Source organism: Pangasianodon hypophthalmus, chromosome 19, assembly GCF_027358585.1.
Source record: "Pangasianodon hypophthalmus isolate fPanHyp1 chromosome 19, fPanHyp1.pri, whole genome shotgun sequence".
NCBI classification, from domain to species: Eukaryota; Metazoa; Chordata; class Actinopteri; order Siluriformes; family Pangasiidae; genus Pangasianodon; species Pangasianodon hypophthalmus.
The window spans coordinates 2,431,700-2,457,073 of NC_069728.1; the positions used below are offsets into that span (position 1 = coordinate 2,431,700).

The 25,374-nt window shown below is 37.7% G+C and overlaps 1 protein-coding gene across 1 annotated transcript in view; it reads right to left on the minus strand.

The window, feature by feature from the left end:
* The window catches only part of cd2ap (CD2-associated protein), a 56,938-nt gene that overhangs the window by 11,599 nt on the left and 19,965 nt on the right, over positions 1-25,374 (minus strand). Inside the window, exons 3-12 of the mRNA XM_026946933.3 lie at positions 23,797-23,974; positions 19,393-19,493; positions 18,991-19,111; positions 13,249-13,412; positions 11,217-11,310; positions 10,520-10,614; positions 9,185-9,283; positions 7,464-7,517; positions 4,253-4,289; positions 1,324-1,386 (exon numbers count right to left, since the gene is read on the minus strand). Of these exons, the coding sequence (XP_026802734.3) occupies positions 1,324-1,386; positions 4,253-4,289; positions 7,464-7,517; positions 9,185-9,283; positions 10,520-10,614; positions 11,217-11,310; positions 13,249-13,412; positions 18,991-19,111; positions 19,393-19,493; positions 23,797-23,974 (1,006 nt within the window). The remainder of the gene's footprint in view (positions 1-1,323; positions 1,387-4,252; positions 4,290-7,463; positions 7,518-9,184; positions 9,284-10,519; positions 10,615-11,216; positions 11,311-13,248; positions 13,413-18,990; positions 19,112-19,392; positions 19,494-23,796; positions 23,975-25,374) is intronic.

The following is a 25,374-nucleotide window of genomic DNA, read 5'->3' on the forward strand; positions in this document are numbered from 1 at the left end:
ATACATGCACACACAGAAGTAGTGACACTAGGTTACAGTGTAAACTCTGCTAGAGCACAGAGTTTCGAAAGGTGAAGTACTGCACTACAGAAATCTAGATAACAGTAAAGATATTAATCTGCAGTTAAGTGGTATACCTTTCAGTGTTTTACCCCATTTTGGTGTGTTTTGTGAAATGTTTGCATCTAAAGAAAGTTATATCACAAAAGGACATTCCACAGGGTAAATGCATACACGTTCTACTTTAAAATGTGCTTCATTAAACATTTATCTGACTTAATATTTGTATTAAAATGTAGTAGGTAAAAAGTAGTTTCAGTTAATAGTGATCCTACCGAGAAGGGTAGCCTTCAGGTTTCTAAAGTTTTAAGAAAGAATTGTATATTATTTATTTATTTATTATATAAATTTCTGTCTTAAAACTTTAGAAACCTGAAAGCTACCCCTCCCAGTAGGATCACTAGGAACTGAAACTACTTAATACAAATATTAAGTCAGATATCAATAATTAATAATGGTTTCCTGATAAACGATATTAGAATTGCTTCAGCTGATGTAGTTCCAATTTTAATAGACTTATTCTCATATTTTACTGAACCATTTATGTACACACTCTTAAGCAAGCAAGCAATGTCTTCTGAGGCAAGTGTGAGATGAAGTGGAGGCTATAACCTTCCGTACTTGTCAGCTACATTAGTCTCGTAGCTAAAATGCAAAACATGAAGAAGCTAATGTGGGACACTAAACATGTCTGATTACGTTTAAAGTAAAAGGAAAAAAAAGTCATTTCATTTGGGCCAAAGTATTCCTTTAACTTTCGGAACATAAGAAATGGTCATATTTCATGCAAGTTTTAATTCACTTCTTACATCACCTCAAATAATAGAATACAAAAAATGAATCTGTCACTTTAAAGCTACAACACACTGAGAACTTATTTTAGCTTTACTTGTTTTAGTTTTGTTTTTTTTAATAAATAAAGCTGCACTCTAGGACAACCGTTCACTGGAACTTTGAAAGTGTTTATGTATGTTATATTGATCGTTTGAAGACTACTACTAATAATGTTGGTAACATATCTTTCTAAAATACCTGCAGGTTATTACTAAAACGAAAAAAAAAAAGAGAAAAGAAAACAAAAAATTAAATTCTGAAGTTTCACAGTTACTTTGTAGTCTGACTAATCAAAATAAGCTAAACATGAAAAATCCTGATAAATATGTGGGTGATGCATTAAGTTAAAGGAAGGCATTGCTCACAGGGTTTTTTTGAGGATGTTTTATTTTTGGAAAGTTTTTGACAGTAATGGCTGATCCCGCTTACCTTTATCCTCAGGTCGTAACTGTGTTGGTTTCTTGTCAGCACTCGGGACCTCTGGTTTTAGTGCTGAAAAACGAAACATGGTGCATTAGTCGGCCCTCTCCCTCTGTCCCGCTAAATACTACAGACAGTGCACACATACAACAAACAAAAGAGCAAAACCACATGCAAGAAACATATAAGCTGCAAATGCAGACGCTGATTCAGTTTCCTGTGGGGGAAGAAAAGATGTGCCAGAAATCTATTCAAGCCTCTTGCTAGGTTTACAGTACAGCTGAAACTATGTCATGGAAAACTTCAAATGCAAATGCCAGTACGCTGCTAACAAAGTTTCATCTTCACCGAGTGGTGAAGCCTCAGATGCCATTTTCAGAACAAAGTGGAGAGGGTAAAAAAATAACAAATAAGAAAACAAAAGTGACTGAAAAACAGTAATAGTACAGGAAGTGAAAGACTGAAAGACAGTATTCAGGCATAATGGAAGGAAAGTGCAACTAGCCCTGTGTTTCATTCAGCCTGGAGGAGGCTGTCTAGCTGGGCAGAATTTCTGGCACACATTTGGCTTGATCTAAATGTCCCATTTGGAAGGCAGTGTAAGGACACTTCTAAAGTTCCTTATTTCAGTTAAATCTGAACAGAGCATTGCATATATCTTTCCTGAAGAAAGCAATCCCATTATGTTCCATTTCCTCAAAAAAAAATAACACCAAATAAACTACTACAAAACAGTAGTGGTACACCAAACAGACCAGTACAAAGATTAAAAATGAAAAATAAAACTGCCAATCTAGCATTTAGCCAAAATTTTATTGACCACTTTCTACCAATTTACATTTATGGCATTTGCCAGACACTCTAATCCAGAGAGACTTACATTTATTTCATTTATACTGAGCAGTTGAGGGTTAAGGGCCTTGCTCAAGGGCCCAGCAGTGGCAGGTTGGCAGTGCTGGGATTTGAACTCACGACATTCAGATCAGTGACCAATGTCTTAACCAATGAGCTACCACTGTCACCATGTCATAACACCATAAACCATGATGAGAGGTTAAGTATTTATTAATGCTGAAATTTAATAATTTCAATAATTTAATTTAATAATTTCAATTAATTATGGGGAGCATAATTGCTAATAATGGTCAGTGAACACCTCAAAGCATTGATGGACCATACAATCTGATCCACATATTAGACTTTTATGACACAGTCGAAAAAGGGTGCTTGGATTATCAGTAGGTCTTGACAGGCATGACATAATGTAGACTGCTCATAGTTCATGCAATTAATAAAATGCAGATTATGTTGGCTAAACACTGCTTTAATCGACTAATTTGTGGCAGCAATTGTCTTCTAGCGTACTCACTTCTGATCAAACTGTCATTTTCAAGCTCCTCTACCTTGCCATTCCTTCCTGCAGTTAATCATTTAGAATCAGTAAAAGTTTGATGAGCAAGAATGTACGCTGGCCAACAAACCTACGTTATGTACAAGGTCTATTTATTTATGGCTATATAGCTATTACTACTTTTGCTATTAGCTAATTAAAGCTGTTGGATTTCAGAATTCCGCCCCTCTTGTAGAAAAATGCAATTGCGAGCTCCTCGCGGAAGTATTGCTGCTACATATTTTGGGTTTTGCTGCACCCTTTTCCACCGTGTGGGTTAAAAAGAATGAAAGATGTGAAAAACAGCTAACACACATTAAATAAGAATTCAGGGCTGTATTAGTAGTATGTCCCAAACAGAAAGATGTACACTCACTGGCCACTTTAATAAAAGCAGCTTTACATCTGGTCATTCACACAGCTATCCAAATCAGCCAATCGTGTGGCAGCAGCACAATGCATAAAATCATGCAGATGCAGGTCAAGAGCTTCAGTTACTGTTCACATCAAACATCAGAATGAGGATAAATGTGATTGCAATGACTTTGGCTGTGGCATGGTTGTTGGTGCCAAACAGGCTGGCTTGAGTATTTCAGAAACTGCTTCACTATTCCACGCAGCGAGCAGCAGTTCTGTGAGTCGGAAACAACTTGTTGATGAGAAACTGCACAGTTCAAGATTGAGAAACATCTCCTGGTCTTTGTCCAATCTTCAACTTTCCAGTTTGGGTGAGCGGTGGTGTGCCCACTTCAGCCTCAGTGTCCTGTTCTTGGCTGATAGGAACCCAATGTGGTCTTCTGCTGTTCAATTCAATCCAGATCTATTTATATAGCACTTTTAACAATGGACATTGTCACAAATCAGCTTTAAAACTGAAATTGATCCCTGCTGTAGCCCATCTGCCTCAATGTTCAGCACGCTGTGCATTCTGAGGTTCTTCTCTGTTCACCTCGGCTGAAAGAGTGCTTATTTAAGTTACTGTAGCCTTCCTGTCAGCATGAACTAGTCTGGCCACTGTCCTCCGAGTTCTCTCATCAGTAAGGCGTTTCCACCCTCAGACCTGTAGCTCACTGGATGCTTTTTGTTTTTCTCACCATTCTGTGTAAACTCTACAGACTACTGTGTGTGGAAATCCCATAAGATCAGCAGTGTATGAAATACTCAAACCAGCCTGTCTGACAGCAACAACCAGATCAGTCACCGAGATCACACTTTTCCTTCTTATTGGATAACGTCTTTTTGGCCGGATTGGATAACTGTATGAATGAGCGGGGGTCCAGGTGTTCAGGTGTATATGTGCTGCTGTTATAGATATCTCCCCAGTATTACAAGAATGATATGAGAATAAAAACTTCATTATGCACATCAGCGTGACAGTCTCAGCTAGCGAGCAAAAAACTCTGTTCTTTAACAAGAGATCTTATGTCTTACAGCTAGCGCACCACTGTTAGCCATTAAACTTTATTTCTGGGCAACTGAGAACCTTTACAACAGCTTAAATGTAAATGCAAAAAAAAAGAAGTCACAGGAGAAACCGTTATATAATACCTGCAGTTTTGGATGGTGGTAGTGGTTTCTTTGGCTTCTGTAGAGAAACAGAGACAGAGCTGTATTTTAGAGTGATAAATTTTTCTCATTTCACTATGAGTAATGCTTGTACTACTTACTGAGGAATAAGATAAAAGCATTAAACAGCCCATATTTAAACATGTGCAGGTGATGATTAATCATGTTCCTCTGTATGTGCCATTTCTATAGAAATTGGGGGTGGGGTTAGGGAGGTATGCTTCAATCCCATGTTTTAAATAATTGATAATAACATCTTAATCTTTATTTATGATGACTTTTACACTACGAGCTTTGCACTAAGCAGTAATTATATATATATATATATATTTAGTACAAACTTTGTTATAGATTTTTATTTTATGACTTCTGCATTATTGATTCAGTACAAAAACCATTTTAGATTCCAAACATTAGTTTTCCAGCAAAAAAAAAAAAATGTTACACACACAATGTTTGTATGTCAGTAAAGAAAGTAGCAGATTACATAAGAGACACTTTTCAGATAAATACATAATGAGGGCTGCTGGGTTTCGCTGCAAAAATAAGACGAAAGTGTGACAGTCTCCAGAAGAACTGTGGCTGCTTCTGCAAGATGCTCAGTAACACTTACAGCTCATTTCCTTATAAAACTGCACACACTGTACCTGAGATACTGTTTTTTTAAAGCTAAGGATCGTCACACCAAATATTGACTCTGTTTCATTTATTACTGTTTACTGCTCTTTATAGTATTTTATTTTTTAATGCAGAAACATTTAATTTCATTATTTTTGAAGGCATCTTTGCTCTACAGCATTTCTTTGCATGTGCCCAAGACTATATATATATATATATATTTTTTTTTTTCTCCACTTTCAACTACTAGAATAGTATACTCTAGTAGACTTTTAAGCAGTTAATGGCTACTTACCCCATATCTCCATTAACTTTTTTAATACCTACTAATTTTTGTCTTAACACAAATAATTTTGCTCAAGTTTGCACCATAACATTATAATTGGGGTTCTGATACCATAACATAATTGTTACTTTGAAATAATGTTTCTGTCCAAGTTTATACAACTTCTGCTGTTTAATTATTGTCTTAGAAACATCCATTTCAAATTAACAGATATTTGAAAGTTCATGTAACTAAAAATGAAAATTCATGGTGTGGAAGAAAAAGCTAAAAGAGCACAAAATGTCAGCACATTTCTTTTGCGTTCTTTGACACCTTGAGCGTGTCTAATCTAAAAACTGTATCGCAAATTGAAATTTTGCAGTTATCATGTTTTTTTGTTTTAACATGTTCGTTTTATGTTTTCTGCTGCTGTGAGAAAGAACAGACAAACATTGCGTTTTTTTATTGCGCATTATATGAAAGAAAAGTTTGGATTTTTTTTTCCATTCTGAGTTGACAAAAAAAAAAACAAATGAAATAGCAAAACTCATCATATTTTAAATTTAGTTTTATTATTTAGCAGAGATAGCTTGTGATTTATAAAAATTAATTTATATTTATAGATTTTTTGTTCTGTCAGGATCTTTGCACAAAACACAATACCAAAAGGAGGTTTGTGTTTTCATTGTATTATTTTAATTATCTTTGTATTTTTGGCCGTATTTACTTCTCATACAGAACCAGGCATTTCTTCATAAGTCCACATTTTCTACTCATGTCTAATTAGCAAGAGGCTTCTTCAAGGCAAAAGCATTTCATTTTTGCAAACAAAAACAGTCTAGTCCAAGTGACTACTGCCTTCAAATGTGTTAGATGTTAGCTTTAATACTTTATTCATACATGCATCACTTCATATTGTTTGCTCAGAAGCAGTAACAGAAGATGCACGTCACGCCATTTTCAAAAGATTTAGTGTGTCGTGAAAAACCCACACACTCTCCAGTACAGATATATCAACGGTCCAGAAAACATTCACATATTGTAGCTGACCTGAGGTCTGTTCTTCGTATTTGGATTACTCAGTTAGCTGGATTGGAGTGTTGACAATTTGACACGATCCGTTCTTCTAAGCTGTTGTCAGACTCGTTACCGAGACAACAAGTCTGTGAGCTCAGCCTTATTCAGAGTAAACAAGATTAGATAAAGCATGTAGATGTGTTTTTTTAAAAACACAGAAAATCATGTGCATGCTTTATTACTACATTTCTCGTGCAATTACTAAATTGAGGTCGTGCAATTACTAAAGTCAAAGGGCCCACAACAAGCAGCTGAGTTCCAGTCTCCTCTACTTATGGATAGATATTTTCAATTTTCAAAAAGAGTGAGTATATGGATATATTGTATTGCCATTGCCACCTAAAATATACAGTAATTGAAGGATGACTGCTATATACATATATATTTTTTTTAATCTGAACAAAGATTGCACACATCTCTTTTCACCAGAATATATAATCATAATGCTTTTGCAAGATTTAACTTAGCACAAATACAGCAGTTTTCTGTATCTCACAAACATAGTACTTGACTCCAATTTAGTATTCTGTTTGTGCACAAGAAAAACAGAAAACTTTAAACTAGCCACTCCAGGCTTCCGCACCACATGTATTAGCGAATCACTGACTGGCTAATCATCAATCACAGGCTTCCCAGCCAAAACAGGAGCATGCTGTTATTACACAACTCAATCCAGCTATTCTAGTCATGTTTTCAGATGCAATCAAGGACCCAAGTTAGCCTGGTTGAAATGATAATCATTAAGACACTGAAATGATCATCATTAAGAGTCTTAAATGCATGATTTTTTTTTATCTTGGATTGTTATGCAACATACAAAGAACGAAGTCATCACAGGCATTTATTCAGAGGTTTAAAACGTTTCTCTGGGCCTTTTGAACGCTTGGCCCTACTCTCATGTGCCATCACTTGAGCCTCTTTTTGTCACATTTCCATTTCACATGGCAAAAGATGCACTAAAGCAAGCACCCTCCACCATTTCTACACTTTGCACCAAGGGTCAAATCACACCATAAATGTTCCAAGAGGCTGGAGAAATATTCCTTCACTCCAGTGACAACTGTGGATGGAAATTTTGCTAATGTTTGCAATTTAGGTTAAGCTTGATGCTGGGGAACGCAGACGACTGTGTTCAGATCACGTGTCAAATGGATTATCACAGTTTCACAGGCCAAGCATGGACATTAAGAAAAGTGGTGTTATATATTCCACTCAATATACAAGTCTCCTTACCTCTTCTGGTTCTTGTTTGGGAGTCTGCTTAATTGAGCCTTTGGATACAAGTGTCTAAAAAAAAACATTAAAGAGAAAATGTTCTTTCAAAACTGGAAGTAAAAATGGTGGAGGATGATGAGAAGAACAGCAGTCAGAAATAAAATGACATGACACATACCATCACACACACCAGGGAAAAACAAGTGAGTCAGAGCACTGTCCTGGGAAAGCACTATACCATTTCAATTAAATAACAAAAGACATAAACAAAACCACAATAGATAGACTAGTTACTAGCTAGCTTACTTTGCATTTATATAGTGCCTTTCACAGACCCAAGGCCACTTTACAGAGCAATCAAAGGAATAACAATATTAAAACATAAAATGGATAGTATACAAGATAAAAGTATAGTATGAAACAGACAGTTCAGGGTGAACATGGCTTACTTCTGTGTGGGAAGTATGTGTGTTTTGAGTTTTGATTTAAATCAAGACCTGCGCAGTCTCTGAGGTACTGAGGGAGTGTGCTCAAGAGCTTGGGGCTGTGGCACTGAAGGATCTAGCTCCAGTTTAGTGAAAGGGATGGTAAGAAGACCAATATCTGAAGATCTGAGTGAAATGACTGGTGTATTGGTAAGAAGGGGTGTGTCCATAAAGTGCTTTATCTGATTATCTGATTGACTGAATGCGAGCTGAAACCGGTAGCCAGTGTAGTTGCTGAAGGACAGGAGTGATACAGGAAGATTTCTTGGTATGTGTGAGTCATCTAGCAGCACAGCAGGTGAGGCTGGGAAAATTCATTTCAGGAACTGAAACTATCAGTACGGATGCCCCACAAGGTTGTGTGTTTTCCCCACTGCTCTTCTCACTCTACACTAATGACTGCACCTCCCCCTCCTCTGTCAAAATCCTGAAGTTGGCAGACAACACTACAGTCATCGGGCTCATCCGTGATGGCGACGAGACTGTTTACAGACGGGTTGTTGAACAGGTGGTCAGGTTATTGTCACTTACGTATATACTCTGAGCTGCTGTGTAACCAAAGACAAATTCCTTGCATGTATAAGCATACTTGGCCATTAAACCCGGATTCTGATATTATGAAGGTGGAAGAAGGCATGAGCAACCCCACGTGTTCTTGCTAACTGCACCCCAGGCCTCCTTGCCCAACATCAGTGCCACCTCACTGATACGTCACTAGCCTTGTGGCTGGATGGCTGAATGCGCAAATCCCCACAACCGTGTTCCAAAATGTAGTAGAAAGCCTTTCTACAAGAGTGAAAGTTTTTATAACAGCAAATGGGATGTTCAAAAAGCACATGCTATATGGGTGTGACTGGTCAGATGTCCACCCACCTTTGGAAATATAGTGTACACTTGTGAAAGATCAGCGTAAATGTGAAATTTTAGACCATGTCGGGTAATGAGGGAACCAAGGAGAAAAACGAAGACAATAAACAGAAGAAACAGAGCCCCAAAACAGAGCCTTGGTGCAATGCGGGATCTGAAGTTAATATGAAGCTGAAATGTTAATGAGAGCAGAAACTGCGGGGTGGAGGGGGTCACTGGCTGTCTCATACTGTGGCAGAGAAGAAAGGATGATTTGGAAGGGCTCAAACAAATCATACTGAAAGGCCAGTATCTTTTCTAGTACCTTTATGAGAAAGGGAAGTTTGGAAATAGGCCTATAATTACCAAGATCATTAGTATCTAGTGTGTATACTATTCACACTTTACCTCTTTTTCTGACTCTGAAATCAGCACCACAAAGTTGTCAGGAAACACTCCCTCTCTGCCATTCAGCTCTCCTCTCCACCAGCCTGGCTCCCCTGTATCCTAAAACACACAGCACACGGGGTTTAAAAACAGATCTCTGTTTAATCAATCAGTTCTTCTCAATGGGATTGTCTCTACTGTTAATTATCTGGCACTGCTTTTGAGTTGCTATCACTGCATCAATCCTACATTTCTTATCTACAGCATGCAGAAACAAAATGATTAATCCATCCATTTCTGGTAGTTTTATTTATTCCTTCTAAGAACTCGGTCATTCATACTTGGGTTATTTTAATATTAAGTTTTGATATTTACGCTGAATCAGTGGTAAAATTTCACGGAATGATAATATCACAGACACATTTGACTTACACAGTAAGTCAGAGTCCAGACCTCAGCCCCACTGAGATGCTGTGGAGAGATCTTAAGGGCGCTGTGCATAAGCGAATGCCCTCAAACATCAATGAACTGAAGCAATGTTGTAAAGAGGAGTGGGCCAAAATTTCTCCAGAACAATGTGGGAGACTGAGAAACTCCTACAGAAAACATTTACTTTAAGTTATTGTTGCTAAAGCTGGTTCTACATGTTACTGAATTAGAGGGTGTACTTATTTTTTCCCACCAGGTTTCGCAATGTTGGTTTACATTTTGGGAAAAAATGACTAAATATTGAAATCTGTTGTGTTTTTTTGCTGTCCCCTGAGGTTATTTGTTTGTTGATAGAAGTTGGTGAGGACCACACAACTGTTATTTAGGTGCTGATAAATAAAAACACAGAACTGAAAGAGGGTGCACTTTCTTTTTTTCATGACTGTAGCTGGGAAAACTGCTAAATATTTTTTAAAATGGACATTTTAGAAATCCTACCACATATTTTAAAATGTGTAACTCACCCTTCGCCCTTCTACAACTGATTGGCATGTGGTGGCAACACTGTTTACAAATCAAGTTATACTTTCTGATTATTGGTATTCACAACAACAATTCTGTGAAGATATACCAAAATTAGTTAGCAAAACTATGTTCAACACATGCAAATTAGCTAAAAACCTACGTCGGCAGAGCGAAATGGTCAAAACTGTAAACTGGTGTGCAATTACGGTTTGTTCTTCACAATACGTTTAACCAGAAGAAGACAAAAACTAATGAAAACAAGAGGGCTGGCACCCTAATAATAACAAAAAAAACAACAGCAACGATAATAATAATGGATTTTTGCTATACATCCGGTATCAACCAGGGAAAAAAAACATTAAGCGAAAGTTTTAAAGAACTCAGTTAACTGATCAGGCTCACCTTGCTTAGTAAATGAACAATGTCACCTTCCTTAATGTCCAGCTCATCCTGGTTCGTAGCTTCATAACTGTAAATGGCCTTGCAGTATTCCTTTACTGTGAACAGAAACGAAATCTTCAGACAACGTATAATGCACACAACTCTACTTTACAGTTTGTCAGTACATCATTAGCATCATTACTATTTAGTCACCTGACTTACTGCACATTATGCAGTTTGGGACGCAGCCCCATTTAAACGTGTGGGAGTAATATGCACAGTGGGTTACGCAGATTTATACATATTCTAAACATTCACCATGAGAACCGCATGTGCTAATCTAATCTGATCTTTAAATTCACTTGCAATTAAGGAATTCAATCCCACATTACGTCAAAATATTATTTTATATATTAGGAAGAAACAAAGCATCATCACTATGCATAGTAATACATTATATTGTGAACAGGTAGAAGAGTGAAATCACTCCAGGTTATAAACCCTGGTGGATTAACCATTTTTAGTGGCCTAACTTCATGAAAATTACATAATGTTTTCAACTTTATTTTGGCAGGTTGAATTAACGTGCCTCGAGAGGTCTAAACCACCAAATAAACAGACATTTTTATTCATATGAAACGCTGTTATTAATGAATTCAATCCAAATGCATCAACGCTTTAGTCTGAACTGCAGTATGGGCAATGACCAGATACTCACCTTTACCTTTGCTGTCTCCATCTTTCTCCATTTTGTGAGCATCTGCCATGTTTAAGGGACTGGGCTTAGAGGCTGATGGTAATGATGGGATAGGCTGAAATAAAACAGAAGCACAAACGTGTTTACTGCTGCAATGGCCACTGGGACAAAGACACCCTCAATCACATACACTCAATGATAGAGAGAGAGAGAGAGAGAGAGAGAGATGGTCTGAAGCAGCCAAGTCCTACCACTTTTTTCATGTTACCTGAATACACAAGTAGGCAGGTATGTGGTGTATTCACTGTTTGAGAATGACAAATAATCTAAACGTTTCTTTATCTTCTTTGATTCGTCACTTGTAAATGATCTCAGTTGTATGCCACTTGTATGATCTCAGTCATTAAATGCAGACCCACTTTAACGAGGCAAGAGCCTCACACAGCGAGATGTCTGCATGGCGCATACATAAAAACAAACTTCAAAACAGAGGCGCAACAGAAATCCAACACATAAAAGTGGGTCGAATGCCTGCGAAACAATCTGCTCCGAAAACAAAAGCAACGGCACACAGGACTTAAGCAAACATTGGCAGAGCTTCTGTAACGGCATAGACACCTATAATTACCGCTCCAGTGCCCATGGCTATGCGACGTAAGCAACACTCTGCACAGAAGCACAGGAAGACATGGTGGAACAGCACCGTCATTCAGACAAGACTAGATTGTTTAATCTTAATCATATTGCTGTCACACGACTATGGCCACTTTCCATCCAAGGGATTTTTCTTTTTGCAAAAAAAATAAAATAAAATAAATAAATTGTCAAAACCTTCTTCTGCTCAACTTTTAAGATAAACTGCTATACGTCAATATATATATACATATATATATGCTATAATGCAATAAAGTAAAAGAGAACGTTTTTGGTAAGAAAAGCTGTGCAATTACGAATTTCTAAAGTCTCTTAATATCAAACCTATATGGGTAGGAAAAGTTTGCAATAATGCATCCTTTTTTTTTCCCCCAAAAAATTTAATATATATACACCAACCATTTCAGTCTGAATTGTTATGGAACACTGTGACGGGCGTACCACATGATACGCAACACATAACACACACCACCTTAACCAATTACAAAGTAAAATCCATAAGCTTAAAATCATATAAGCTCATACACACTCAGACAAGGCTGTGTTATTTGTTAAGTTAGCAATGTATTTGGAATATGCTTTCAAATAAAAGGTTCTTAGAAACAGGAGTTATGCAATGGAGGGCAATAGTGCGTGCGTCCAGATTAATGAGGAAAACGAGAATCAATCTTAGTTTAATTATAGAAAATAAAGTGACGTACACTAAATAGCCAAAAGTATGTGCACCATCACACTTACATGTGCTGGCTGAAAATCTCATTCCAAATCCATGTGCATTAATATACATCAAGACAAAAGAATAAGAAGACCCTGGTTGATATTAATCAGTACACTGTACATCACTCCCAGACACATGCTAATAATTCGAATCTACTTAGCTTCATGAATTTCTACATTTATTTTTAGATTATCGAAAAAATAAAAAAACTACTACCAGTAGCAGTTTTAGAACATACTAATTATTACATAAAATATATGATTGAAACTGCAATATATTATATAATAATCATGCTGGTTTAACACTCACTGAGGAAGAAGTACTTGACAATGCATCTTGCTAGAAACAGACTTTTCCTTGAGTCAACATTAAACTCAGACACATCGACTATGCAACATGACAATACGCAAAACTGAATGACTGAATGCGATGTCCATCTTACTACAGCTGACAGCAGCGAACAGTAGTCAATGACTGAAACAAAAATATTCTCTTTCTTGACGAGAAGTGAAGTTAACATGTATAATTTTAGCATGAACGTATCGTGGGAAGTGCCTCCAATTGCTTCAGTTGTCACTAAAAACAGTAAAGTCTGTTTTAGTCGTTAGCTGTAATCTAGTTTAGTTTAGTTCTGGCTCTGAAGAAAATGTACAGACTGCTGCAAAGTTAAAGCAGGCTTACTTTTTCTTTCTTCTCCTCTGTGTCAGATGGCAAGCGAGGTTTGAGCTTCACTGAGCCTTCGCGGAAAATGTCGCCAAACCCAACACCTTTGATCTTTTTAGGCTGCGCGATGACCCCGTTTCCAGGGTGAGGGGAAGCTGGACTGGTGACCTCATCTTTACTGTCTACACACACACACACACACACACACACACACACACACACACACACACACACACACACACACACGAATGACCTTATTAGCATACACTTATAAACAGACATATATATACACACACAGTTACATAAATAGTGGGCAGTACGGCCAAAGCTTTATATCATGCTACAGTTTAAAATGATCAAGGTATCAGTATACGCTCACTGAGCACTTTATTAGGAACACTACACTAATACTGGGTAGGGCCTCCCATTGCTCTCAAAACAGTCTCAATTCATCATGTCATGGATTCCATGAGATGTCGGAAACATTGCTTTGAGATTCTGGTCCATGTTGACATGACTGCATCACACAATTCCTGCTGATTTTTCAGGTGCACTTTCATGCTGCGACTCTCTCGTTCTACCACATCCCAAAGGTGTTGTACTGGATTCAGATCCGGTGACGCTGAAGGCGACTTTTGCTTTGTGACATGGTGCATTATCTTGCTGGAAGTAACCATCAGAAGACTTTTTATTTTATTTTATTTGAATATTTTAATACTCGTGTTACAGCGAGGGAGACAGGGAATCAGCAAGTGATAGAGTACAGAAAAGATGAAACAGAAATTTCATCATGATTATAGGTGTTAAAAAATGTGAATGTGTAGTTTATATGCATTTAATGATTATACTACATACTGTAGTTAATGGTTCAGGGTGTGTGTGTGTGTGTGTGTGTGTATATGTAAGTGTACGGATATCTGTATGAAGGGGGTGAAAGAAAAAGAAAAAATAAAAAAGCAGTAAAAATAGCCATAGCTATTACAATTGAATGGGGGAAAGAGGGAGGAAAAAAATAAGAAGAAAAAGAATAAATGGATAGCTAGATAGATAGACCGACAGATAGATAGACAGATAGATAGATAGATAAATAGATAGATAGATAGATAGATAGATAATCTGATGGACTGCCCCACATCTCCCCACAGCCTCAGCGAGACAGGCCCCATGAGGAGTAGGTCACGAAAATACGCTGCCAGGCGTCAATAATAATTAAGGATTATTAATAATTAATATATAACATCAATAATAATTAAGGAGATGAACAAACACATGAAAAAATAAGCAAATAATAAATAATAAAAAGCAAAAGAGGAAAATATAACATCCTATTATTTGAAGAGCAAAGGTAAAGGGGAAAGAAAAAATAATAAATAAAGTAACTAAATTTTTTAAAAATAATAGTTAAAAAAAAAAAAAAACATAAGTAGGGATGTACATGCAGTCAATCTGTATATATTTAAAGTTTGAAATGGTTTCCAGTTTATAGTTTATATAGGTTTCCGGCATATAGTTTTTATGGAGCGCTGTGATTTTTGCCATAGATATATACTCTATTAATAGACTATTCCACTGATTTAAACTGAGTATGCACTTTGACTTTCAGTTTTGAAGAATTACTTTCTTGGCGTTTCTAGCCGAAAGTTTTTGTATGACTGACAACCAAACGTTTTGGACTGGAAGACACGCCCAAATTGCATGTAAATAATTATCAGTGACGCCCATGCTACATTGTGTGCAGATGTCAGTATCTACTAATCCCATTTTGTATTTTTTATATTGTGTAATATGTATTCTATGAATGATTTTGTATTGGATGAGCTGTAATTTAGTGTTTGTTGTCATTGTGAATGTATTTTATTTTTTTTTTTTTACAGATGTCTGATATTGGGGGAAAAAAAACCCTGCTGGTTCCCATAATTGTATTTCTGGGCTAAATCTTTGAATGACAGGAAGTGATTATTGTGGAAGAGAGGATGATGTGTAATTCCTTCCTGTTCCCATGTGCGGTAGTAAATAGGAGTCTTGTAAAGGTGGAAGTCTGGATTTCACTAAATATTGCAGTTGATTTGCCAGATAATGCAAAAAAAATTGTGCTTCTAAACCTCCATGAGATCTTCTTTTTTTGTAAAGTAGAATATTTAATTTTTGCTTTTTTGTTCCTCCAGTAAAAATGGGAAACTGAAGAGTTAGGCGATTGAAACCATTTTTCTGTAGGCATAACAGGGAGCACTGAAAAGAGATCATTAATCTGAGGGAGAATTTTCATTTTGATAGTTGCTACTCATTCTATTAATGAAAGAGGAAGATTCACCCACCATCTAAGGTCATCAGCTATTGTTTTAAGCAGTGGAGTGTAGTTAAAGTGAGAACAACTCTGACAGCCGGGAGGAGACGTTTATGTCTAAATACTTAATATTTCCTACAGAGTGGAAGAAATGCATCCTGAGCTGCGGAATCCCAAGCTTCATCAGAGAGCGGAAGTCTGGTGGATTTATTCCAGTTTATAGTGTAGTCTGATATTTTGGAAAAAGTAGTGATAAGTTTAAATGTTTCCTGAAGTGAAGATTTAGGGCTCTGCAAACACAATAAGACATCATCCGCATAGAGGCTAATTTTATCTTGTGTGTTTAGGATAACAGTTATTATAGCCATTGCAAGAGGTTCTATGAAAATGACAATGAAAGGGAAAGTGGACGTCCTTGCCGTGTTCCTCGGTGAAGCGTAAACACAGGCGAAGCGATCCCATCTGTGGTGACTGTGGCTTTGGTGCAGTGTACAATATTTTTATCCAGTGGATGAACGACTCCTCAAAGCCAAATTTGTGTAATGTTTGGAACAGAAATGTCCAGTTGACCTTATCAAATGCTTCAGTGTCAGTGATGCAATGATTGTATTAATGTTGGACTGTTGAGAAATATTTATCAGGTTAAATAATCTACGGATGTTATCTGAAGAGTAATTTTTTTTGATAAAGCCTGTCTGATCGGGGTGGGTTAATGTGGGGGTCACTGTTTCTAGTCTGGTGGCTAAAGCTTTCGTAATTATTTTCAGATCTGTGTTCAGTAATGAGAGGGGTCCGTAACTGGTGGCTTGCGTTGGGTCTTTGTTTGGTTTAAGTAACACTGGTATAGCTGCCGTGTTCTTATGCAAAGGGATTTTAGATGTGTTTGATTTCCTTTGTCAGTCTATTGAATAACGGTGATAATATATCCCAGAAGTGTTTATAAAATTCAGCAGGGAAACAATCAGGTCCGGGTGATTTGTTATTTGACATCTGGAAGACGGCTTTATGAAGTTCTTCTGGTGATAGAGGAACATCGAGAGTGTTGGGGAGTTGAGGTGTGTTTAGGTTATTTAAGAATGATTGTATTCCTCCTATATCTAGATCTTGTTCTAATGAATATAAGTTATTGTAGAATGTGGGAAAGGTATTTTTTATTTCTAATGGATCTTGGGTGATTTCTCCTGTTGAATTTCTTATTGATGGGATTGTTTTGTCATTTTTAACGTTGTAAAAGATTTGCCAAGTATTTACCTGATTTATTAATTATTCTGTTTGAGTTGCCGTATAATAAACTGTGTTTTTTTTTTTTATGTATAATTTCTTCCAGTTGGTTATGGGTATTCCTTAATTCAGAGAGTGTTTGATCATCTAAGTTCTTAGTGTATCTACCTGATAATTCAATAATCTCCTTTTCCAGCTGAGTTTCTAATTCCAATTGTATTTTCTTCTTATATGATGAATGATTATTATTCCCCTGATTACTACTTTCGCTGTTTCCCATAATACTGACGCTGTAGTCTCCAGGGAGTCGTTCACTTCCATAAAGGACGTCCACTCTCTTCGCATTAATGTAATACATTCTGGATCTTTGAGTAGTGAAATATTGAGGCGCCATCTAAGAGCTGTACCTTCGATAAAGAGTCACTCCACAACCAAATACACACGTTTATTGTTTTTCCTGTTGTCTAGTTGCTTTTCTTTTTTTACCATTCCAATTTGTTCAGGTAATGATTGGACAGTTGACTGTAGTTCAGTGTTTGCTTTCTCTATGGTTTGAATGTGGTTATGTGCATATTCCAAGCTAGCGCGGAGTTCCTTGAGTTCTTCATGTACGGATGTCAGTAAGTCGAGTTTCTTATTAATACTTTCAAGGAGTCTAACCTCTATTTCAGAACTACAGATCTTATCTGTCAGTGGATGAGTCTTTCTTCTTTGTTTTGATCGGTTTTTTTGCAGTGTGTCAGCTTTGGAATCCATATTGTGCTGTTGGTAGTAGTAGTGGTGGATAAATTCTTAAGTTCGCTAAGTCCGCCACCGTACAAAATCCTTTATCTATATTCAAACTGCTCAGGACTTGTTACACAATTGTGTTTAGATTTGCTTTTTTTTTTTAAACCCTTTTTTAACTTCTGGATTAATAGCAGTAAGTCCATTCAGGTGTTACCAGCATTACTCACAACGTCTCTAAGACCTTTGCACACTACTGTGTGTGTGCGATTATATATATAATCACAATATAATGTGACGTTCCTTCAGTTTCACACCATACATATTTACTGATCAGTGATATTTTTTTGGATCCATGTTAAACAAATTAAACCAAACTGAACTTAACTTAGCTGTACCAAAACTCATCGAAATCAGGTTGGTTCCTCAATGCAAATCGATTCAAGAACATCATGCATTCTGCAGCATTTGCACTCAGCCATGAAATCACAGCCAGTTTTGTTTGCTAAACGACGTGCAGCAATCCCCCGTCAGTGCCGCTGTCAGTGCCGCTGTAGTCTGCCACGCTCCATGACTCACTGTAACGGTTTTCACACCAATGTTCGTCCTTTTTAAATGGTAAGTTAAAAGATGTCGTACTTCTGTGATACTAAAATTTGCCGTGACAAACCTGCAAAGTATGACACCATTGTCCATCGAATCATCTGGGAATGTATTAAAATGAAAAGGGTAAAAAGTTGCTATTTCTTCTCCATCAATTCTCTCAATTTTAATTTCTATCTTATGGTAACCACAAAACCCACATAAAACAGGACAGCTGCTTACAGTACAGTAACAACAGCCTGTGATGTTGAAGCGCAAAACGATTCTGACATGGCTATGCATTAACACGATTAAAAAAATAAAATAATGCTTTAGATACAAAATTCTGGCCAAGATACTGAAAACAATTTAACACAGCAGATCCCCTGTGTGACGTCTATGATCACCTGAGCACAGGGTAGATCTTTTTTCTCCTCTGTTTTCATGTTACACCTTTTCTTTTCACCTCACTTCACTCATATCTGATTCACCTTTCTGTAATCTGGCTCTAGATCTAAAATTTTTCAGGTGCTGTTACACTGCTAAATATTGTTTATTGTGGGTGTCACTAAATGCAAATGGGTTTGTGTGTAAACTTATTTCACAACTTTACTAAAAGACTGATAAATGAAGCCCAAAGTTAGTCTTACTACTAATTTTTCTTTCTGCTGGGAAAAACCCTCAGCACTCAGTGCTGTCTGAACACTATAAACATTGCCTTAATGCATGAAAATCACTCCACAGCAACACTAAAACAGCAAAGCCTCCTGGGAAGTGACTCCAACTGAATCACCGAGTCACATATAAGACTAAACAGTGAGTGTGTGCCAGAGTCTAACACACTCTAACACGCCCCAAGAAAAATACCAAGAGCCTCCTTTGAGGCCTGTTATGACATGCTCTAATGGAGAAAAAGTCAAAACTTCACACGGATAAGCGAGCAGTACCTGGCTCGTCTGGGACTTCGTTGCTTTCGCCGTCCTCACTTGTCTCGATTTCTTTGACAAAGTTGGAGGGGAAGAGGCCAGTCTTCCCGTTCACTATCCCACTCCACCAGCCTTCCTCCACCTAAAAACACACACACGCTGTACTACTACTTCCTTACATGTATTCTATTAAAGAAATACATCTACCATTAAACAAATATTTCATCGAGCCTGGTGGAAATCACTTCAAATGTCTTTTAAAAGCGAAAGTGCATTTATGAACAAGATGCTATTCGGAACAACCCATAAACAGGCAGCATTGCATCGTTACAGTCTACACGATATATGCATCATGTTAAACACACGGCGCAGCACATGCGTGATGGCGAACGGTTGCGTTGAAAAGGCTGAACCGTTCCTTACCTCCTCAGAGATTTCGATGATATCGCCCACCTTCAGCTCGAGCTCGTCCTCGTTCTGCGGCACATACTCGAACAGGACTTTGCACTGGCGTTTTTTCGGCTCTGCAGCAAACACACACACACACACACAGGCTTGAACAACTTAACCAACCTGCGATAAAGTATGTTTGGGGTCGATACTCACTGACTACTGCTCAGGAAGTAGGTTTTCAAAGAACTAATACACACACACACACAACCCCACAACCAGTCAGGGCACATTTTTTCATAGGATTCACAATGCCTGAAGGAAAAAAACAGTTGAACACCACATGACATTCTTACTTTCAGACACGTCTTCCAGATTTTGGTAGAAAACATATGATGATTTTTCGTAGCCAAGTGCATCAGCTACAGTGTTTCCACTAAAATACATTTTCAAGCTGAATGATAGACCCTCTGAACCCCTGAAAGCATCACCACATTATACACTGGAGGACGTGTGCTACACTTCTCTATTCTATTTTTGCTCAAATGCGTATGGGAAATAAATATTACTAATAAAATGAAATATTTATTTATTAAACAGTTTTTTTTTGATTCAGTATTATTTGTAATTATCATTAATGACATATTGCTACACAAAGTAGCTCAGCATGTTTAAGCACCATAAAAATATTTTGTTGACCAAAAAAACAAAAGTGAATCACTGACTTTTTTTTCCAAGATGAAAACTAAATAACTATATTATTTTTTTTTATTAATAAACACACAGCATACTAAATGTATTTTCATTTCTACATTTAAAAACATTTTTGTTTATTAAAAAAATTAAAATATTTAACACTGAAAAAGAGAAAAAAAATGTAATTCTAAAAAAATTCTATATAGCTGCTTCCAGTTAGTCTGTAATTACTACATAAATATATATTTTTAAACAATTATTAAAAAGAGATATCTATGATATCTCAGAAAAGTGTATTGTGAAATTATTTATCACTATATCCATATTATATATTATATATATTGCCCAGCCCTACATCCTTCTCAAAATATGTGATGAGATGCAGTGACATTTTTTCTTTATTTGTTGAAGACAACGAGATAAAAAGGTCGGAAGTTTTGGACTGGACTAATTTGCCACCACTGGAACGCGAACTCTGGACCCGCCTTCTCTGATCTGCGTATGCTGTGTATACTAACACTTTGTAGTTGGAGAAAGATGCGGTCATGTGCCGTCCTTTTCAATTACAGTGATTTTATTTTGCGATACAATGATTCATCCTCTAGAAACAAAACACACACACACATCTGGGAAAAAAAAAAAATATATTACCCATAACCCAATACCGGACATTACTGACAATAAGACTGTAATTAAAAAAAAATATCGCTTGAATATTGAATTCTGAATGGAGGAATATTCACGGTTCAGACGCTAACTAGTTTAACAACCTAAAAGTTCTAGCACAGCGCATTTGAATTCTTGAATCTGATTGGTTAAAAGGTGTGCATTATTGTAGAACAGCAACAGCTTGTACAGCTCGAACAGCAGCTCTGGCTGTAACATGGACGCTAGGTTTATATTACTGCGCTCGTTCTAATACGTTATTGTTTCTATAGTAACAGCTCATACACAGGGATTTGTACAGTGGTCAGTCGACATAATCTAAGAACAAATTAAAAAAAAAAAAAAAAAAAAAAAAAAAAAAAAACATGTTAAAGTAAAACGTACAGTCACTGTCCACTTTAATAGGAACACCTGTACACCTGCTGATTTGTGCAGTTATCTAATCAGCAAATCACCTGGACTTTTTTCCAGTCTTTATTTTTCCAGTCTGGGTGAGTCTGTGCCAACTTGCCTCAGATTCTTGTTCTTGGCTGACAGGAGTGAAACCTGATGTGGTCTTCTGCTGTTGTAGCTCATCCACCTCAAGGTTTGATGTGTTGTGCATCAGCTGATATGCTTTACTGCTCACCACGGTGGTAAGGAACGATTATTTGAGTTTCGATATCCTTCCCAGCAGCTCGACCCAGTCTGGCCATTTTCCTCTGATCTCTCTCATCAGCAAGGTGTTTCCACCCACAGAACTGTCGCTCACTCAATATTTTTTTGTTTTTCACACCATTCTGTTTAAACTCTAGAGACTGTTGTGTGTGAAAATCCCAGGAGATCAGCAGTTTGTGAAATACTCAAACCAGCCCATCTGACACCAACATCCATGCCACGGTTAAAGTCACAGAGATCACACTTTTTCCTCATTCTGATGTTTGATGTGAACATTACCTGAAGCTCTTGACGTGTATCTGCATGATTTTATGCCTTGTGCTGCCACATGATTGGCTGATTAGATAACTGCATGAATGAGCAGGTATGCAGGTGTTCCTAATAAAGTGGGCGATGAGTGTATAGTCATTAATGTGGTGATGTTGCTGTAACATTTCTGGAAGGAGTCTCGCTTGTTAGCGCTTTTTAACTGTCACGGTGCTTTGTAAAATCTCCCAGCACAGGAAAGTCTTCAGGAAAGAGGAGTTTATACTTTGTCATTTTACCAAGAAAACATAAACTGTGTTTTTTTTTGCGAGGGAGAGAGAGAGAGCAAGGGAGAGATAGGTAGGTTGGTGAGAGAATGACTGTTTATGGTTGCTATAATGTAAGCGAGAACAGGAACTAACGTGTCTTTCAGATGTTCTACAACATCAAATCTAACTATAAACTATTAAAATGCACAATGTGTCTTTCATTAATAAATTAACCATTTTAATTGTTGGTAAATCCCAGTGGTATAAGAGGAATAACACACTCCAGACTGTACGATTATACAAAAAATAACATTCTGCGGTATCGGGCCACAAATACTGTTCAGTCAATGCCCCAATAAACAACACAAATCTTTTGGACTGGGTGTGTTGTTGCAATTTTTGCACAGGTTTTAACACTGTTTATGATCTAGGTATGAAATCGAAACATAATAAAATATGTACAGTAGTTGGACAATGCAACTGAAACACTAGCCAATATAGTGTTGGAGGTTTCATGGCTAGATTTGCGCAGCCTGGTGGCCAGTCTTCACTGATTGCACATTCCACCAGTAAGAGCAGAGTGTGAAGGTTGAATTAGCAGAGCAGCTGTACATAAAATATTGCAATGCACACAACATAATGGGAGACATATCAGAGTACAAAAGAGGACAAATTGTTGATGCGCGTCTCGCTGGCGCATCTGTGACCAGGACACAAAGTCTTTGTGGTGTATCGAGAGCCACGGTATCCAGGGTAATGTCAGCATACTACCATGAAGGACGAACCACATCCAACAGGAGTAACTGTCGACGCAAGAGGAAGCTGTCTGAAAGGGATGTCCGGGTGCTAACCCCGATTGTATCCAAAAAACATAAAACCACAGCTGCAGAATTAAATGTGCACCTCAGCTCTCCTGTTTCCACCAAAACTGTTCATCGGGAGCTCCACAGGGTCAGTATACATGGCTGGGCTGCTACAGCCAAACCTTTGGTCACTTGTGCCAATGCTAAACGTCGATTTCAATGGTGCCAGCAGCGGAAATCTTGGGCTGTGGACAATGTGAAACATGTATTGTTCTCTGATGAGTCCACCTTCACTGTCTTTCCCACATCCGGGAGAGTTACGGTGTGGAGAAGCCCCAAAGAAGCTTACCACCCCGACTGTTGCATGTCCAGAGTGAAGCATGGGGGTGGATCAGTGATGGTTTGGGCGGCAATATCACGGCACTCCCTAGGCCCAATACTTGTGCTAGATGGGCGCATCACTGCCAAGTACTACCGAACCATTCTGGAGGACCATGTGGACTCAATGGTTCAAACATTGTACCCTGAAGATGGTGCCTTGTATCAGGAAGATAATGCACCAATACACACAGCAAGACTGGTGACAGAGTGGTTTGATGAACCTGAAAGTGAAGTTGAACATCTCCCATGGCCTGCACAGTCACCAGATCTGAATATTATTGAGCCACTTTGGGGTGTTTTGGAGGAGCGAGTCAGGAAACGTTTTCCTCCACCAGCATCATGTAGTGACCTGGCCACTGTTCTGCAAGAGGAATGGCTCTGGGTCCCTCTGGCCACTGTGCAGGACTTGTATCTATCATTATTTATCATTCCCAAGATGAATTGATGCTGTATTGGCCACAAAAGGAGGCCCTACACCATACTAATAAATTACTGTGGTCTAAAACCAGATGTTTCAGTTTCATTGTCCAGCCCCTGTATATATTTCTATTCCACACATAAACCCTGATAGGTTTTAACACCACCATTTAATACGTTTCCATCATTATCACCACGTTTACAGAGTACCTCACCTGAAACAAAATTCAACCACTTTCTTCATTTCTACTACAGACGCCATCTTTGGGGAGAAGTTTGAGTGAGAAAGTGGAAAGACTCACTCTTTCTGGACGTTCGAGGCTGGAAGCCCAGACCTCCTGCTGGAATTCCATAAGTGCTGATTCTCTGCACCAGACTGGCCACGTTCCCTGACGACCTTCGCTGTAGCTGCGCATCATCCTTCACCTCCTTCACCTCCTTCACCTCTTTCGTTTCCTCTTTCGATTCTTTCCTCAACTCCTGAACACAGAGAAAGACACCAGATTAAAGTAATGTAAAGGATTTGGGTCAATGAACTCAACGTAAACACATTTATTTCCTACTACATCCTGCTAGTTATTAAATTCAGCTTCAGTAACTCAAACTTTACTTATGACAATAGTAGACTGCATGATTAATTTACATGTTACATGAGTATCATCTGGCAACATCTGAGTACTTGCAGTCTCTCTGTATTCATTTTTCAGGGTGTTCTGAGTAGGACTTAATGTGCAAGCCCCTTCAATTAAAAAAGAAGGGGGTTACTGTTTAAAGTTTAAATATGAAACCTAACTCAGTCTGGACAGCTCCAAGTACAGGTGTGTATGGGGTCAAATGTGGCTCATGAGCCTAAAGGTCAAACCACTACATGTTGCCACATTTTGGATGTAACATAATCACACTATCCGTTTAGTGCTCCAAAGATTTGTACCTGTATTTGTGTTTAAATTTAAACCCAAAGTGAGTGTTCATATATACCCCAAGCGAGTTCATATATCACTACATATATACCCCAAGAGAGTTCATGTATATGATTGTAAAGACCTCCCTCTCATGTCACTTTCTTTGTTGCGTCCCTACTCCCTTGTTACACACCTCTAGTCACAACCAGATGCCCTGTGAAACTTTCAGACAAAAAAAAACAAAAAAGTCTGCCACGTAAGAACTGTGTAAATCAATACCCTGATTAAATGTACATGAAAAATACAAATGTGCGCATATACGCTATGGTGGTGATTTGCCAAAAATAAACAGCATTTATGTGATTGTCATGTTTATATTGTGCCACTTTCATTTTATTTATTTATATTTTTTTTTAAATGGCATCACGAACTGGAAATTCCTTCTTGAATTTAATACACAGACTGCTACTGCATCTGCCGATCGCTCTCCCTATTCATTCATCACACGTGCCGTCATCCACAACAACATATCCTATGTCTCCTTATTGAGAAAAGTTCCTCTCAGTGGCTTTACACAAGTGGCTCTCAGTGGCTTTCGGACAAGAAAAGATTCCTTGTTAACACAACCCCTGGTGAATAAAACTGATTGGCCAGATGATTAGTCAGAAAATCAATAAGATATGCCAAACTGCCAAACCGTTTGAAATTAAAACCATTAAAACCAGATGCTATATTCCGAAAATCCCATGTCTACTCTATAATATGAAAGAAATGTTAGTCACTTGCCTCTGTGATATTCATTCCTGTGGGAAACTCTACCCTGATACTAAAAATCACAGGCTTTATCCGGGAGCAAAGTGCAACTGGGGCTATGAAAGGAACTGGTAATGAGGTCTAAGAGGCAATAATTTACTACGAGAAAGATACTGGTCACAGGTTATCAACTCACTTCTCAACCTATAAATCATACACAAGCTC